At 32.2% G+C, this 18,172-nt stretch overlaps 2 protein-coding genes across 2 annotated transcripts; one reads left to right on the top strand and one right to left on the bottom strand.

Moving 5' to 3' along the window:
- Window positions 1-889: 889 nt before the first annotated feature.
- Window positions 890-7,441, bottom strand: LOC123889383 (solute carrier family 25 member 44). Its single transcript, XM_045938684.1, has 6 exons — window positions 7,088-7,441; window positions 5,918-6,299; window positions 5,009-5,205; window positions 3,907-4,051; window positions 2,471-2,624; window positions 890-1,291 (listed from the first exon to the last, which is right to left on the bottom strand). Exons 1-6 carry the CDS (start codon window positions 7,126-7,128, stop codon window positions 1,266-1,268), a joined length of 945 nt encoding a protein of 314 aa, XP_045794640.1. The 5' UTR covers window positions 7,129-7,441; the 3' UTR covers window positions 890-1,265.
- Window positions 7,442-13,963: 6,522 nt separating this feature from the next.
- On the top strand, window positions 13,964-18,152 carry LOC123888759 (protein COBRA-like). Its single transcript, XM_045937921.1, has 6 exons — window positions 13,964-14,299; window positions 14,960-15,039; window positions 15,548-16,004; window positions 16,634-16,793; window positions 16,879-17,156; window positions 17,391-18,152. The coding sequence occupies exons 1-6, from the start codon at window positions 14,218-14,220 to the stop codon at window positions 17,681-17,683; spliced, it is 1,350 nt and encodes a 449-aa protein (XP_045793877.1). The 5' UTR covers window positions 13,964-14,217; the 3' UTR covers window positions 17,684-18,152.
- The last annotated feature ends 20 nt before the right edge of the window (window positions 18,153-18,172 follow it).

Below are 18,172 nucleotides of genomic sequence, written 5' to 3'. Positions count from 1 at the left end.
ACTATTTGTTTAAGAGATTTATTTTTGCCATCATATCACATTTCTCGCACGCCCTATAAATTTACCAAAATACTCATATCCGCTACTTACAAGATGGCACATTGTTGTTACCAACATTTTCCATTCAAATCAGAGTTTTCCGATCGGTGGGATGTGTTCCTAGTGCAGATTATCTTACTAGAACTTGCCATTTCAAGTTGTGAGATGAAACAAAACGATTTGGAGAGGTTCAGATTCACCATTTTTCCTTAAAGACTAAACTTTATTTAGCATGGTGCCTTTTAACTTTTAATGTACACAACGCATTCTATTTGTGTTATACATATACCCATTAAATCTAGTCTATTCTACAACTTGCGATGGTGGGTTATATTAAGTCTAAAAAATTTTGAAAAAAAATAATTTATCATGTCCAAATACTTGGATGGTTGTTCTTAAGGAGTATGTTTTTAAATTTAAGAACGATATTTCATTTATTTATAACTTGAGAGTGATGTGATGTGAAAGTCAAGCTAACCGTTCTTATAGTAACTAAAATAGAATATTTAGAAATTGTGTAACTCTTTAAAATTCATAGTACATTGTAGCGACAATATATGAATAATTTCCTCAAAAAAATAATAAAAGAATGCCCATAACATTTGAATTTTAAGACCATGTTTGTTGCATTTGAATGAAGGAAATGCAGTGGGAGAGTATCTAAATGATTCCGAGAGGTAAATAAAATCTGGTAAAAAATTGTTTCTTCCAAGAATCGAATTGTCCTTAAGAAGAGTCATTAACCAGGAGTTCTATCATTTGGTTCTAGTTATGTGGACTTGGCATGATAAATTTAAATTATTATCATTTAAAAAATAACAAATACTTTCACAATATGTAAGCAAAAAGGTCTGCAAATAAGATTTCATGTTTCAAATAAGATTTCATGTTTCAAATAAAACTACATTCAATGCAATCTATTTCCTTCCTTTTCATGATACACAATCCACAGCAAAGCTAAAAAAATAATACAAAAAATCCAATTTAATCATAAAGAATGGAACTATTAATTTCCTAGTGTATCCAGCAATTATTTTCAGAATAATCTGTTAGTAAAGCTTTGCTGCTTCAATTTTAACCCTCAAGTCAAGACTGAAAAATGTGTCAAACAGCAACTCCAGTGTTGAAGGCGTAGGGTAAAAATTATTGTGTAATTCTATAACAATATTACCACTCTAATCTTGGCTTAATCAATTGTTGGAAGAAAAGCTTGCAGACAATTGCATCTATTCGTCTTTTGCGCATATGCGTTCTGAGAAATAGAAAAAGAATAAAATGATTTTAGGATAAGAAACATATAGACACAAAAAAAAGGCACCATGATACATTAGCATTCAAAGTTTGCATTTTTATTTTTAAACTTAATAATCGGTAAAATGAGAATGGAAGCCCCAGCAAAAAAACCAAGTCATAATATTAAGGCAAAATTGTTTTTGTAGTCCTTCAAGTTATTTAGTTGTACCAGATTAGTCCTTTAAACGGTGGATCAACCATGATTTGCATCAATTCGTAAAATGCATCGACAAGAAGAGAAAAATCAGTGGTTCCCCCAAACCTCAAGTTCCCAAAAACAGCAAATTCCATTTGAGTAAAGGCAAAGGCAAGGACTTGCCAAATAAGTACTGTAACAGATGCATCAGCATCATAACGGACATGTGGGGTTTTCTAAACGTAGTTAAACAGAAATTCAGAAAAAGGGTGCACGTTATGAGACTTAAAAGACCTAGTTGGGACCAGAAAAACTTAAAAGTCTAATCTGATACAGTTAAATAAAAAAAAAAATCACTAAATAAGCTAAACTTGTAAGAGGAAAAGAAAAATAAAGAGATAAATACATTCAGTAGAACACTAAAAATAGTTTGTGGACATAGATTGGGTCACTACTAAGCAATCTGTGAAGGATGGTGTGTCAGTATTCAGTAAGCTCACACAAAGAATCTAAGAGTCATTCAAACAATCAGAAGGATTGATGCTATAAGGCTTTGGTTCAATTACCCCTGTTGTTCCTCTATGTTGAGAGTCTCATGGTAGATGAGATATGGCCTAAAAATTTCTTTATGTGGGAGGCATGCCCTGCATTACAAGCCAGTTTTGTAAATTTGAGTTACGTCTAACCCAAAGTCTAAGATGGTATCAAGACCTAACCAAGATCAATTGGGTCACCCACTATCAAGTCACTCGGGTGACAGCCCAGATGTCCAGTCCCGGGCATGGGAGGATGAGTTGAGAGTCTCACATTGGATTAGATATGACTTGAACATGTTTTATAAGAGGCATCTCTCAGCTCGAATCAATTTTGTAGGGTTGAGTAAGGTCCGACCTAAAAACTAAGACTCTAACAAATATCAAACACAAATAAATAGCATAAACAAAAACACCAGTTCAGATACACAAAAAAGATAATATAAACCGAGAGAGGAAGGGATCTTACTCAGATACTCATAAGTCAATATCATTGAAGTACCCCATGCAGACATGCTAAAAAATCTCGGACCAAGCCCTCTATATAGACCTTTCCAACCATCTTCTTTGATTAAATCTTTAGTAACTTGTTTGATAGAGCTTCTCTTCTCAAGTCCCATCACCTAAAATGCAGAACCATCCGGTCAGGAAGAAATTAAATAAGCACTAATCTGGATTGCAAAATATCAATAATTAAGTGAACCACAACTACACAATCAATGTTCATGAAATGTTATTTTCACTCTCTTCTTCCATTTTAAGTATTCCTTTTGGAGAATGCGGTCACGATCAAACTCTCTTCATCTTTATAAACTAAGTTCTACACTTAGAATGATAGAAAGAGTATGAACTGAAATGAAATTCTGCTATGCAACAGTGCTATACGCCGCTTAATCAAATTCTGCTACGCAACAGTGCTATACACCGCTATTTGACAACACTTTCTAAAAATTAAAACGTATCACAAAACAACAGTGATTTGTTTGACACTACAAAGATATATGCAAAAAGAGAGGGAAACAACATGTTCAATGCAGCCTGTATGAGTAACAAAGAATAAATCAAAATTACTTTAGTAAACACAAACCTGACCTAAGAATAGGAAGTTGGATTCAAGTGATGAAATGGTTTCATATAATTTAGAACACAAGATATAAATAAGTTACTATAAAAGTTCAAAGATTGGGAACTGGAAAAAATCTAGCACAAGATAATGGAAAAATAGATAAGAATAGTTGTCATGAACTATGCCTCCTGAAAGCTTAAACTGTTTGGGGAAGACATGAATGGTTGGTTTAATATTACACTTCAAACATGCCCCCTTGTGCTAGACCCTACTGGCTTTGAGCATGGACAGTGCACAAGTCCACCTAATTAACTTGAGCAGAAATTTAACTATAATTTTAATTAGAAAATGGGGGAGGCAAGGATCAAACTTCGGATACTATGTCATGAATCGACTATCCCAAAAGCTTAAGCTCTAAGGTGAAAACACTTCAATGTTTTTTTTATCATAATTTCTAACAATATTAAAGTAGACTTTTTTGTTTATGATTTTTGTGAACATGGCAGTTGAATAATGACAAGATTAAGTCATGCCATCATGAAGTGGAGTATTGCTTCAATACTTTAAAAGCAAACTTTCTCATTAAAAACAATTTTTCAAGGAAAGAAGAGAAAGAAAATAGAAGCGGCTTAGTAAGAAGCAAACTTTCTTATTTCTAAGCATCCCTTAGAAGGCACAGGTAATTGTTAAAATGAAGTTGCATGACAGATGGAAAAACACCTAAAATTGCCACTTCCAAAACTCCATAAGAATGTTATAAGAAACAAATACAACAGATAGCACGCACAATAACAATTACCGAGGACAATGAACTAACAAGAAAATGAGGTTGTGCAAACCTGTAACCGTGTCTTGATAGTATCCAATGGGGTTGTAATGCAGGAAGCAGTTGCACCAGCAATAATACCTCCCGCAGCCTGAACTAACATAATCTTCGGCACACTTGGAGCAACTTCGTCATATTTTCCACCTTGGTCCAACAATCTGTCCATGCAAACAGTTGCTAATTGTCTTTAGTATTAGAAAGTTTGCATAATAGTGTAGAAATAGAAATGGCAAGCACATATACAAAAAATTCTTAACCTATTATTTATTAAAGTTAGCACATATACAAGAACATTTATCAGATTTAAGCGATTTACTATGCCAGAGCTTCTGCAGCTCTGTGTTGTTATTGGAACACAATAAATGCCCATAACTCAACTTCATAGAAGACCTATAGACTGTATGAAATTCATGTGTACAACATAATTAACCTTAGTAATTGTCGTGTAGAGGATACCATGTAATTTAGTGAAGACTTACTTGATTAATACCATCTGAACATTATCAACACACTAGTACTAATCATGGCATAACAGTCAAACAGTTCAACTTTAAATATAAAAGGGAAAAAAGTTAGGTTTAATTTTATGAATCTTTTATCAAAGTTTTGATACATAAAGCAAGTCGGCACCAAGTTAGTTGCATCAAAGTTGTCCAACACTAGTATCCAAAAAAAAAAAAAAGTTGTCCAACACTTTTGGTGAGAGAGAGAGAGAGAGAGAGAGAGAGAGAGATTGCAAGGTCTAAATAAAAACATTTGTAAAAGCAGACAAAGGGCTATCCTCATATAGAAAGCTGAAAAAGAGAGGGAAAGGCGGAGAGCCCCTTAGTAAGCAGTGGGATAAAGTGTTGTCAAATATCGGCCATGGCGGATTGCGGTTAGAGATTTTTTGACAATGGCCTTGGTGGACATTGGTGAAGGATGGCGGCGCCGTGGCATTTTATGGCTTTTTGCCATGGTCCTCCATCCGCAATCAATACCACTGTATAGAGATGGGGATAATTTTAAAGTTACAATTACTTGAGAGTTAATATAAATAAAAATAACTGAAAATGTCATGCAACTACTCAATATTCATATTCAATAAAAAAAATACAAGCATTACAAAGTCTTACCTCCAAATGTAGCGCTGGCTTGAACCATAACTTGCCCACCAAACTGCGCTAGAAGGTGAATAAGTAACAACAGAAAGACCAAACCCTCGATACAATCCCCGAATGCCATCAGCCTTTATAATCTTACGAGCAACATCCAGACCCCCACTATATTTGGTATGGCCAGAGTATCCTTGCACCATCAACTTTTGGCTAACCTGAATACCATTCGATGAGAATTAGATATTAGAATTAGTCATGTTTTGTGAAATAAGAAAATTTTATCAACAAGAAAATAAATGAGAACAAATTAATAGGCAAAACAAAAAAAAATTCCTATTTATCTAAGAATCTGATATATCTGTCAATTGACACCCTTCAAATGAAGCATCAGTTGAACAACATTACAAAGACAAAAGGCATTGATAGAACAATTTAACAGAAAAAATTTCTGTATGTAAAATCCTGCATCATGTTCCAATTGAATGCACCGTAAGTATGCAGACAGAACACATCCTTGCATAACCTCACTTTCCATACTTCTTCCACAGAAAAATTTCTGATATTTAAGCATTATAAAACCAACAGTTGCATTTTAAGTACGTATGCAAATACCGAGTCCTAACAATATAAAATGAAAGCATCCATCATCCATCAATTGACAGTAAAACAATAGGACTAGGAGTATAGCATAGTTTTTAAAATAAAATTTAAACAACACTTATGAATTCATAAACAAAAATGAGTTCAATAAACACTTATTTGGATTGCAGCGCACGTGGTAGAAAATCAGCAAACAAATTCCAATACTTGCAACAGTGAAAATTAACATCAAAGATTGATAAGCAAGGAAGAACTAAGTTAACAATCCAGAGCAGAAGCACTGAATGTACCACCCTATCCATATCAACATGAATTAGATTTTCGTACCACATCAATTGGTACAAACACAGATTGAGCAAAAAGTGACGATGTCATGCCTGCAAATCCATTTGCTAAGGCAGCCTGAGTAGTTCCAGATAGTCCAAATGGTTCCAGCATTTTAAAGGCATACACTTTTGTGCTCTCTAGAACCGACATGAATATGACTCTGGCCGGTATTGCACCAGTGATAACCGTGCCAAACCCTTTATACAAACCAGGGATGCCATCAGTTTTAAGTAATCCTTTTGCAACAGAATAGGCATTTTTCTCTATAGAAGCCTTTGTTGCTACCTGCAGCCTAGTTTTCACAACTGAAACCGGGTAAAGTGCAACTGTAACACCAGTGAAGAGTCCAGCACCAACGACATAGAACTTAGTTTTATCTAGCCTGTACAATTTAAGTGAACATAATTAGGATACAGAGGTTGCAGATGCAAAAGCAAATACATACAAATTTATTTATTTGCATAAGCTGTTTTACATAATCTCAAAAATAAGCTAATCCAAACATGTTTCAATAATAAACAACTTAATTAAACACGTATAGCATAAGTGCATAACATATATGTGCTTTTGCATAAACTATTTCTATAACAATATATAAAACAAAGTCAAATTTTTTTCAAATAACCTACAAGTTGTTCTCTTAGCTATTCTGTAGAGCTTAAACAAGGTGAAAACAGCTTACGGACATGTCATAAATAAGTTATTTCCATAGGCTCTCACAATTCCTTGTGTCAGTAGATAAGTTCAAATAAGTCAATTTAAACTCAATTAAAGGGCAAGATAGCTTCAATCTTCATAAAAAAACTATCATCCACAGATAGAACATACTTAATAGAAAAACAGAATTAATAATTCAAACAGAAGAATGTAATCACCTTAAATATGCACCATAAAAAAAATCTCATCTTTTTTCAGCAATTTCTATCATATTTCCTATTTAATTAAGAAATTTATAAGCTTTTTCAATATTTCAACCTATCAGTAGCTTACCCTTTTGTTGATTTCCCACACCATAAAACCCTAAATCTCAAAGCCCCAATAATAATATTTATAAATTATAAAAAAACATAATGAACAATAGTAACAATCAGAAATTATATAAATTTTTGAAAAAATAAAATAAAAAAACAGAAAATAAAAAAGAAAAAGATAAAAAGAAGAGAAGCATACTTGTCCCAATTAATTTCGGTTTGTCCAAAAGATTGGGCCATTTGATTTGATTGATCAATTATTGTTCAAGAACAAGAACAAAATATCATGACCTAGCTGCGTTTTTATGATGATGATGATGATGATGATGATGATGAAATGAAAAAGTATTGAATTGAATTGAAGTATAAACTAAAAACAAAAACAAAAATATGAAAATGTTGTTGATGGGTCGAAAGTAGGAGGAAGAAGACTGCGCGTACGCGATGTTGTTGGAAGGAAAAGTTCGATTTTTTCGATTCACCGATATTTTTATTTGTTTTTTTGACTAATGTTCTAGTTTTTTTTTTTTTTTGTTACACCTAATAATGTTCTATATTTTTCTTTTGGTAATAACTCTTTATCAGGGGAATTAATAATGTTCTATGTTTTTTTATGTATGTGTGTTAATCTTTTGTTTCGGTACATAGATGAAATGATGAAATCATCCTAAACTCGTACATACGATGGAGTCGGACTTTGAATTTCGGTCGTGATATTCAACCTAACAATTTTGAAATTTATTTATCAATTGATCTAGGACTTGTAGATTGTACACTAATTTATTTACTTTTTGGGTAATAGATAATGTAAATGGTTATTCATGGAGAAATATTATGATATATGTGTCCTTTTATTGGATAAATATACAAGAATGAGAGTATTTGTTAGGAAAAATAAATATATTATTTGACAACAAATTATGCCCTAAGATTGAATAGTAACAAAGTTGATATTAAAGTTCAATTGGATGCAATAAATCCAAGGACCTTCGATTGAGTCATGATTGTGATCACGAAGTCAAATATTCTCACAAGTCACAATTAAGATTGAGATATATCCGATTGAGAAATGTTCTTATGTATCAGTTATAACTTGAGATTGAATCGTAACAAAATTGGTATTAAAGTCCAATTAGATGCAATAAACCCAAGGACCTTCGATTGAGTGATAATTGCAATCATGAAGTCAAACATTCTCACAATTAAGACCTCTTAGGATTGAAAAATCTTTGTACCAGTCTCCCTCTTGTCAATTTGGATTAATTTCATAACTCATTTTAGTTCATACTACTAACAAGATGTTGAATATTTATATTGGTGTCTCATTGGAAGCTTAAAAAATATATTGAAAACAAAAACTTTATTTGTTACTAATATTTGCATTTTTTATATAGTTTGGAAATAGATTTTTTGCTGTAACTGCATCTGAATCAACGGATTATATTATTTAACTGTGTAATTAATTTGGACCGTCCGATATGGATTAAATGGTTGCGATTCATACAATTTCTAGTGTTTTATATACTTTTATTTGCGTATGCCAGATGTATAAAATTTTCTGAGCTCTTTGCACTTATGGTAACGATCTATGTTGCATGGGTACTCCATTTTAGACCGAGTACCGGTACCGGGTACGTACCGGGTACCGGTACGCGTATGGTACTCCCCCGGTACGCACCGACGCCGTACCTATTTTTTTTTTTTGTTTTTTGCAACGGGTACACGCGTGGTACACCTGTGGTACTCGCGTGGTACACCAATCCAAAAAAATACGATTTTTTTTCTCCTTTTTCTTTTATTATTAGTTTTTTTATAGGAAGATTTACGTTTTTTATTTGTTTATAATATAAAGTAGCAATTATTGCTAAAAAACAATAACAAAGTAGCCACCGGAATTATTCACTCATTCGTTGAAAAGGAATAGACTAAATTCAAAGAGAGATGAAGATCTAGTTTTTATTCATACCTATCTTCGTCTTCTCTCAAGAAAGATAAATATTAATACTTATAATGAAAGTGCAACAAAAATGTGGGATATTCGTAGAGATGAATGAGATTTATTTAATATATAGTTGATATTCTTGAAATTGCTAGTCTTTCTCGCGGTGAACCTAACTAGAGGTCACTCTTTTTAGTGATGATGAAGAGGGAAATAATTGACTCTTTTTGAGCTAATTGGTTTTTAATTTCATATTTTGATGTTTCGAACAATTTAAATTACATTTAAAGTATGTTGTAATATTTTTTATGTTTAATTATTTGTTTTAACAATATAACTATATTATTTGATATATATAATTATATTTTTAAAAAAAATTATAGGGACGTACCCGTACCTTAGTTTTTCTAAAAATGACGTACCCCGTACCGGTACCGGTATCCGATACCGGTACCGTACCCGCACCCGGGCAACATAGGTAACGATTTTGCAATTGCAACTGTTGAGCTATTAGCTAGGAATCTGGTTGACACAAAGGTAGTAAAAAAAATTCTCCTATATAAGCACTGGTCAATTTAGCTCCTATTTTTAAATACTAACCAGCACTATACACATTCCTCAGTGATAGGCATGTGTGTAAAAAGATTGAACAAACAACGTGATACATTTTCTATGCCATAATATCCACATCATAATCATATGATACTTCAACATTGGTGTCTACTAAATCATAGGTAGATTATGTTGACGAAATTGAGGAATGTGAGTATTTTTCATCAAAAAATGGTTGCAGCCAGGACCAAAGGCTAGTATTATTCAATTTTTATGATATGAATCAAAGATGAATCAAGCATAAGTAAGGACCTCTCATACGCATCGCGAAAATGTGAGTGAAAGAACTTTTTAAAACTTTGTTAATGACTTTGTAAAAAAAAAACACTTTGTTAATGACTCCATTATATAAACACTCTCCAATGTAGGACTTGATGAACTTTTTCAAATTCACTTAGTTCAAACCCCTAATTTTGTTTTGTTTTTATTTTGTTTCAAAGAGGAGAGAATATAATTTCTAGAATATTCACCTTTATTTATTTATTTTTCTAAAATGGAGGCCCATCTCCCAAAAAGTATCAAACGACAAACCATTTGCAAAATCTTGTAGAACAAACGCATAAAGTATATTTTGGCAAACCAAAACCATTATTTTTTTCAAAAAGAACCAAAACCATTATTATTTTAAGACATGCATAAATTGACAATTATAGCTGGCATTCATGTTCTTTTGTTCCCACACACAACATAATAAGTTGACAATATTTACAACCAAACAAGCAGTACATTACATGCCATTTTTCTTTCCTAATATGTGCAACTTGTGGGGGAGGGGGGAATACATACATGAACGTGCAAGGAATTGTTTGGCTTGGCTGCATTTGTTTGTTGTACTTCACAAGGGACAACAATATTTTATCAAATCAGAAATTTCATTTGGTTATGAAATTCTTATGAAATTTATTATATATTCAGTCATTTAGATTTATTTTTTTCGAAAACATTAGATAGAGATAAGCTTTTACGGCGACTAACGATGAAGTTATTAATTGAATTTGTAGTATTTAATAAAAATTAAAGGTTAATTTATAATGTTCAGTAAACATAGGTTGAATTGGCCGAAAATTAAATATCATAAATATATATATATATATATATATTAATCAAACAGATTTGTAAGCTAAAAAAATAAGCAATAAGTTATAAATAAACTATATGTTCTGATCTCTACGGACTTGAGATATAAATGATAGGCTGGTAGTGAGTTGTCGAGTAAGGAGTGTTGGTGGTTGTTATGGTGAAACTCTGTTGTGAAAGAGGGAAACGATTGATTAAGTTTTTAACACCTCTCAATAGCTAGCTACTTGATCTCGACATTGATGGACACTGTTCGTAACGGCTCTTCCATGAATGTCCAAAACAAAAGGTACACTATCTTAGATGAACAAGACTTCCATGGTCACGTGACCATATAGATACACTTATATGATTTTTTGATTATTTATAAAATAATTAAAAAAATAAAATAAAAAGTAAATTTTGTGAATGTGACTAAGAGAATTATATTCGGTCACTTTACCATATAAAAATAATTCATTTTAAATATATATCCTCAAAATCTGTGATCTTAAAGTTTAGAATGTTTACAATTGTACCATCCCACGTTAAATTAATAGTATACATCTCTATTTCTTCTAAGATATGGTAATTACCATGATAAACTTATCTTTAAAACAAGTTAAAGAATTAAATTGACTAATTAAAAAGGGTTATTATGATCAAGGAAGGTAAGATACAACAAATGGAAGATGTATTTGTGAGGAGCTGAAGAAGTGAGAATTGGATTGTCTACGGTAATAAATTCAGACAATTATTGTAGTATATAATTTCAGTCGTTGATTTGAAATTTCATATATATAAAATTAAGTAACTCTAATTATATTTCGTAAAAAAAAAATAACACTAATTATATATTTTTTTTGAAAACTTGATATCCGGCCTTAGGACCGACTAATCCAAGGGGACCAATCCCACCGCCCACTTGCGGGGGCCCCATTTAAAGCCAGAATTTTTTTGCTCTGTATGGACTTAGCCCACCGAAATTGGCACCAATGGGAATCGAACCTGAGACCTTGAGAGGAGCATACTCCAAGGGCCCAAGCCAACACCACTCGACCAACCCCAAGTGGATTAACACTAATTATATATTAATAAAATTAATTATAAATGATCTCAGTTTTGAACCCGGTTCAAGTATTTTGAACCAATTACCACGTCTTGACATGTTTGATTATGGAACATTATATATATAAAGTCATGAGAGAGGAGCCTTATACAATTCTGAAGACCTCAATTTCTTTAATTTTGTGATTAAAAAACAAAACAAAATTGTGGAAGAGTTGACCAAATGGTTAAGGTTGCTTTCATGAATCTTCAGACATAGTTGGTTTGATTAAGACAGTAATTTACTATCGATGAATAGCTGTACTTATAGTTTGAATTCGTCAGGTTCGATTGTTCCATATATTATAGAAAACGATTGAAGAAAAAACATATATGCATATTAAATGATGGTAGGTGTAACTATTTTTCTAAAAATGATACTCCCTCCGGTCCTTATTATAAGGAATAATTTGGAAAAAACACACATACCAAGAAACATTATCTTTCTTAATAAAAATTCTAAAATTTTACAATCTATTCCAAAACTAACCTTGGTGTATTAATTTATCCTTAGGGAATATATCACTCTAATTAATGCATAACTTTGGAATGGATACAATTTAATAAGGGTAAAAATGAAATTGTAAGAATAAATTTAATGATTGTTTCTTATAAAAAGGACCAAATTTTTTTTCCAAATTGTTCCTTATAAAAAGGACCGGAGGGAGTATATATTTCGAAGAAAAACATATTGGAAAAGTTTTGTCCTAAAATATATATAAAAAACACCTATTTTGTCCATTTTAAAATCCGACAATTTTGGTTCATTTATCATATTTTTAATGATGTTCTATAAAATAAGAAAAAAAAATTAATGATGATAAAAGATCAACTTCAATTAAATTGTCCAAAAAATTCATAAAAACTTCATTTTTCTTTTTACAATAGCAAACTCAAATCATTTCATCAATCAAAATATTCTCAATATAAAGAGAAATCAAATCAAAGAGACGGCGACTAGATTGAGAATAGGCCGCCCTAGCTAGGATGTGAGCTATTTGATTGCCGCTTAATCAACTTCACCTCAAAGTTGGTATAATAAAACATTAACATGGACTTAATATTAGAAATTAACTTGCTAAATTTAGAGTAGCCTACACAACAAGAAAAAATAGCATCAACTACAATTTTTGCGTCACTTTCTAAGGTAACATGGGATAGACTTCTTTGAATCACTTCATGCGCGACTTCTTTAATTGTCAAAGCCTCCCCTTCCACTGTGATGAGCCTTTCATTTAAAACATGTCATATCATCGGTGGCGGATTAACTACATGTGCGAGATGTGCGACGGCATCGGGCCTCAAAATTTTGAGGGCCTCAACTCAAAATTTTGAGGTCATATAATATTACTTATATATTATTTATACCTATAAAATATCAGATGTACATTAATAGATTAATTTTTAGGCCCTAAAATAATAGTAATATATTGTTAATGTTCATAAAATATCATGAGTATCAATATATTAGTTATATATACTCGTAAATATAGTTCTAGTCCATTTTAATCTTTACATAAAATTTAACCTTAGATTAGGAGGTTTATATACAATGATAATTATTTTGTATTTCTTATCCATTTGATTTAATGTAATTGGTTTAATATTGATAATTTATATGTTTGCAAGAATAAGAATGATTTTTTTTATATATATTATATGCAATTTAAATCGACAAATATCTTTTTTAAAAAAAATTTATATTTTTATTAAGGGTCCACTTTATATTTTGCACAAAGCCTCCTAAAACTCGGAGACGCCTCTACATATCATCATATTTCACGTTGGAACCAAAATTATCAAAATTTGGGATCCAAAGTTTCAAACTCTAACCTCTATAATAATATCTATCAGGGACAATTCTATCATAGACACAACACTAAATATATTTATGTTTAGACACACAGATACATTAAAAGTAAAAATAAGAAGAAAGAAAAAACAAAAGGATTGATTATTAGTATCTTCATCCGTGAGATTTTATAAGTAAATACAATAATTATGCAATTTACCTAAAAATATGAAATTTGTTTATAAAATGCCACGGAGCAGGATAATATAAGTTTTTTTTAGTGATAAATTATTAGTATCTTAATTGTTATCTTAATTTTTCTTCCCACCTTATGAAGTTGAACCTTTCAAACCCTTTTAACTCTTTTTAACTCTTAACTCAATTAGTTTAATCCGTTGAACAACTCATCTCATTTCAAGGAATATAATATACTCCATCCAGTCCTATATATAAAAAAAGTTTACATTTTAGATTAATTATAAAATTGATGTATCTAGACTCTAGAAACATCAACTTTACAATAAATCTATTTTTTCTTATATATAGGACCGGAGCCGGAGTAAGTGAACAACAGAAAGAATCCAACTGGACACAACAACACACTGAGAATCCCAGTTTGTGCCGTTTGTTCTTATTTTCCACATTCTTCCAGTCTCTCTCTCTCTCTCTCTCTCTCTCTCTCTCTCTCTCTCTCTCTTCCTTTCTTTTATCACTTTCTTCTGTTCCCATTCTTCTCTTCTCTTCCACGGATCTTCAAAATCTTAAGCTATTCTACCAATAACACCATAATTCTCAAACACAAATTCTCATCCAGAAAACAAAAATGAGTTTTTCTTTGTTATCTAAAACAACTCCTTGCATTTTTTTCTTCATTCTACTTTCTTCCACTTGCTTCATTTCAACAGGTTCATTCTTTTACTATTCTCGTTTGTTCTGTGATTTTGTATAATTGTTTCCATTTTTGGAATTCATGATTGTGAAAGATGGAATATTTGTTATCTCAATTTGATTATGAAAGTGGGTTTTATACAAGTTTGATTTTTTCCCCTTTTGGGGTTTGGAATATGTATGTGATCTTTTCCCCTTTTGGCGTTTGGAATGTGTTTTAAGCAATTTTGAGAATGGACTTATTTGTTGGCTTAAGCAACTGTGAGAATGTTTGAGAGGAGTTATGGAAGCAACTTAGCTATCTATGATAGATTAGGAAAACAACTTATAGCTTATATGAAAAATGGTTTGACTTTGTTTGATCTTATGATGGAAAAAGTTTTATACATAAACACTTAAATGATAAGCTTTTAATTAAGTTGGATATTCAAACATGGTAAAAGTTGAAATTATGATTTCTTACATGAGGTTTTGTGTTTAAAAACTCCTATAATAAGGGAACTTTAGTATTGGTTTTTTACATGATTTTTCATTGTTTACATATTTAAAAAATGAAAATTTTGATTTCATGAAAAAAACCATTGACCAATTGACTTGAATAATGTGTTTATTTGTTTTCAATCTTTGATCATAAATTAAAATTGATATACTTGATGTTTTTGGTTTAACTTTTCCAGATGCTTATGACCCACTTGACCCAAACGGGAATATCACAATCAAATGGGATGTTGTGCAATGGACACCTGATGGTTATATGGTAAGTATACTTTTCTTTTACAATATCACATTAATATGAGAAGCCAATTATATAGTTGTACACTATTCATGGTGTTTAAATGATTTTTTCTGCTTTTCTTTCCACTTCTTTGTTTGGTGCATTTTTTGTGATGAATCAATTCTTACTTGAATAAGGGCCTATTTAGAATGACTTATTCGAGCTTATCTACTGATTTTGATGTGAGATTGTTTATGAGAGCTTATCTACAAAGGATTTTGATGTGTATAGTATTAATTATTGATTGAAGCGGGAGGGTTCCACCGCACAGGGCACCGATTTTTTTTACACTTAGTGTGTGTTTATGTGCGTGCGTGCGTACAATCATGTGTGCGTGCATGCGTGTGTCCGTGTGTTAAAATAAATAAATTAAATCAATATTAAACTAAGGGAGTTTATATAAATTAGTGGCCATAGCTTTTAAGAATGAGTTTTGTTTATTTATGTTCCATTAGTTATTTAGATATCGTTGAAACAATTGAATTTGCAGGCTGTTGTTACGATGACAAACTTCCAACAATATCGACACATTGATGCGCCCGGCTGGTCCCTAGGATGGACGTGGGCGAAAAAGGAGGTAATCTGGAGCATGGTGGGATCGCAGACCACTGAACAGGGTGACTGTTCAAAATTCAAAGGTAATGTTCCACATTGCTGTAAGAAGAACCCGACTGTTGTTGATTTTCTTCCGGGTACACCATACAACCAACAAGTCGCGAATTGCTGCAAAGGCGGGGTGCTCAGTTCGTGGGCACAGGATCCTACCAATGCAGTGGCGTCATTTCAAATCAGCGTTGGTAGGGCTGGAACCACAAACAAAACGGTTAAAGTCCCTAAAAACTTCACCTTGAAAGCACCCGGACCCGGTTATACTTGTGGGCCGGCGAAAATTGTGAGACCTACTCAGTTTATTCAACCAGATAAACGGAGAGTAACACAAGCACTCAGTAAGTTAATAAACTTCTATGCTTGTTTTGTTGTCTCAAGTATGTTTATTATCTAAATTTCCACTGTCTCCTACCAACTTCACACTCTTCATTGAACAAATTGCCATCAACGAGTTGAAGTTTTTGTTGTTTACTAAAATTTGCACTCGTTTCTAGTTCTTCTAATTTTTACACTGACATGCTCTAATGGCACTTGTCCTAAGTAGCTATCAGCAGTTTGGCACAATTTAGTGTTTGTTTATTACAGGTTTTTTATTTAAAAAAAAAAATAATACTGTTTTTGAAAAATAATTTGGGAGTTGGAAGAAAAACTCCACATTAAATTACTTTTAAACTCCTCCGTTTGTTAGAGTTTATAAAAAGAATGAGAATTTGGAAGTTGTTTTGAGTAGTTTCACTTAAAAATTGGGTAGCTGCTTAAATTGGGAAGTTGTTTTTCAGTAGCTTCTCTTAAAATTCATTTTTGATAGATGTTGTTTTTTTAAAAAGTGATTTTTTCATTAAGATAAACAAACACAAATTAACTTCAGCTTTTCTTAAAATAAAATTCACCAAATTATTGAATATCAAAATCACTTTACTTTAAGTTGTAACAAACACAATCTTACCATGGTTTTGATCCATTGCAGTGACTTGGAATGTTACGTGCACGTATTCTCAATTTCTAGCGCAGAAAACTCCCACTTGTTGTGTTTCCCTTTCAGCTTTCTATAACGACACGATTGTACCCTGCCCAACGTGTGCATGTGGCTGCCAAAGTAACTCATCTCAGTCGGGTAGTTGTGTAAAGTATGTTCCTTTCACCAACCGTACTGCAATTTTCTTCTAGTTTGTAAGTTGTGCACTCATATATTTCTTTTCTTTGTGGTTGCAGTCCAAATACGCCACATTTAGCCTCGGTTGTTGCTGGTAACGGAAAGAATAATTTATCACCTTTGGTGCAATGTACCAGCCATATGTGCCCAATCCGTATCCATTGGCATATCAAAGTTAACTACAAGGAATACTGGCGTGTGAAGGTTTCTATAACTAATTTTAATTACCGTATGAATTACTCCAATTGGAATTTGGTAGTCCAGCATCCAAACTTTGACAATCTGACCCAGTTATTCAGTTTCGACTACAAGTCATTAAATCCTTATGGTTCAATAAGTAAGTGTTATCCTGACTTGTTTGATTCATGCTTCTTTAGTATTGACCACAAATTTGGATGTGGTTAACCACAATTTTCACATTTTCATATATCAACAAGTAGTTGAACACTTGAAAGTTATGGTTAACCCATGTCTAAATTCATGGTTAATGGATTTCGACACATGATATATCAATTTATCATGATTTCTGTTTTTTTTAGTTACAGTTACTGACATGAGTTGCTTTTACCAGATGATACAGCAATGTTGTGGGGAGTGAAGTTCTATAATGATTTTCTTAATCAGGCTGGCCCTAGCGGCAATGTTCAATCTGAGCTACTCTTCCGAAAGGAGGATATGTCACATTTCAGTTTTGGGAAGGGTTGGGGTTTCCCTCATAGAATCTACTTCAATGGTGACAACTGTGTGATGCCACCGCCCGATGCATATCCATGGTTACCTAATGCTGGTTATCGGCAAGAGGTTTCATTGTTTGCTTTAGTAACGGCCTCCTTGGTAGTCTTAGTATTTTATGCATACATTTAAGGTTCCAACCTCTGGTTATACTTCATCATTTTGGCAATTTGGTTTCAAACTAGTTTTGGCTTCATATTTGTGATGTCAATTTGGTTTTTGCGGCAATCAGAAAGACAAAACCGAGGTGGCAAGTCAAGATTTTCTCGTGCATCCCACGATTGCTTTGAAGGATTTAGTATATATTGGTGGTAGAATTTACTGTTTAGTGATTTGTGTCTGTTATGATGCAATGTTACATCTGTAAAAATAACAAATATATACAGTAACATTATGTGAAAATATAAACTTGATGAATCTTGTGTGCATTTGAAATGCTAATGGTCTTAATTTTCTACTTGGAATCAGTATTGGTTCTGTTTGGATTGACTGAGTTTATCCATTTAAACACTAGTGTGGTTATTTGAGATAGCTTATGTAAACTGCTTATGACTTGTTCATAAGCTCTTCAATTATATGAAAATAATTTGACTTTATTTTATTTTTTATTAGTGAAATAAT

This window comes from Trifolium pratense, linkage group LG6 (assembly GCF_020283565.1).
Source record: "Trifolium pratense cultivar HEN17-A07 linkage group LG6, ARS_RC_1.1, whole genome shotgun sequence".
Lineage (NCBI taxonomy): Eukaryota > Viridiplantae > Streptophyta > Magnoliopsida > Fabales > Fabaceae > Trifolium > Trifolium pratense.
The sequence above is the reverse complement of the archived record's forward strand: the minus strand, read 5'-3'. Positions and strand labels throughout refer to the sequence as shown.

Bases quoted from the DNA above. Each gene is read 5' to 3' on its own strand.
- LOC123888759 (XM_045937921.1), top strand. From the start codon at position 14,218: ATGAGTTTTTCTTTGTTATCTAAAACAACTCCTTGCATTTTTTTCTTC. The intron at 16,005-16,633 runs GTAAGTTAATAA...GATCCATTGCAG, and splicing joins GAGAGTAACACAAGCACTCA to TGACTTGGAATGTTACGTGC. The intron at 17,157-17,390 runs GTAAGTGTTATC...TGCTTTTACCAG, and splicing joins AAATCCTTATGGTTCAATAA to ATGATACAGCAATGTTGTGG.
- LOC123889383 (XM_045938684.1), bottom strand. From the start codon at position 7,128: ATGGCCCAATCTTTTGGACAAACCGAAATTAATTGGGACAA. The intron at 5,206-5,917 runs GTACGAAAATCT...AATGGTATTCAG, and splicing joins TGTTTGTACCAATTGATGTG to GTTAGCCAAAAGTTGATGGT. The intron at 4,052-5,008 runs GTAAGACTTTGT...TTGCATGGACAG, and splicing joins AGCCAGCGCTACATTTGGAG to ATTGTTGGACCAAGGTGGAA.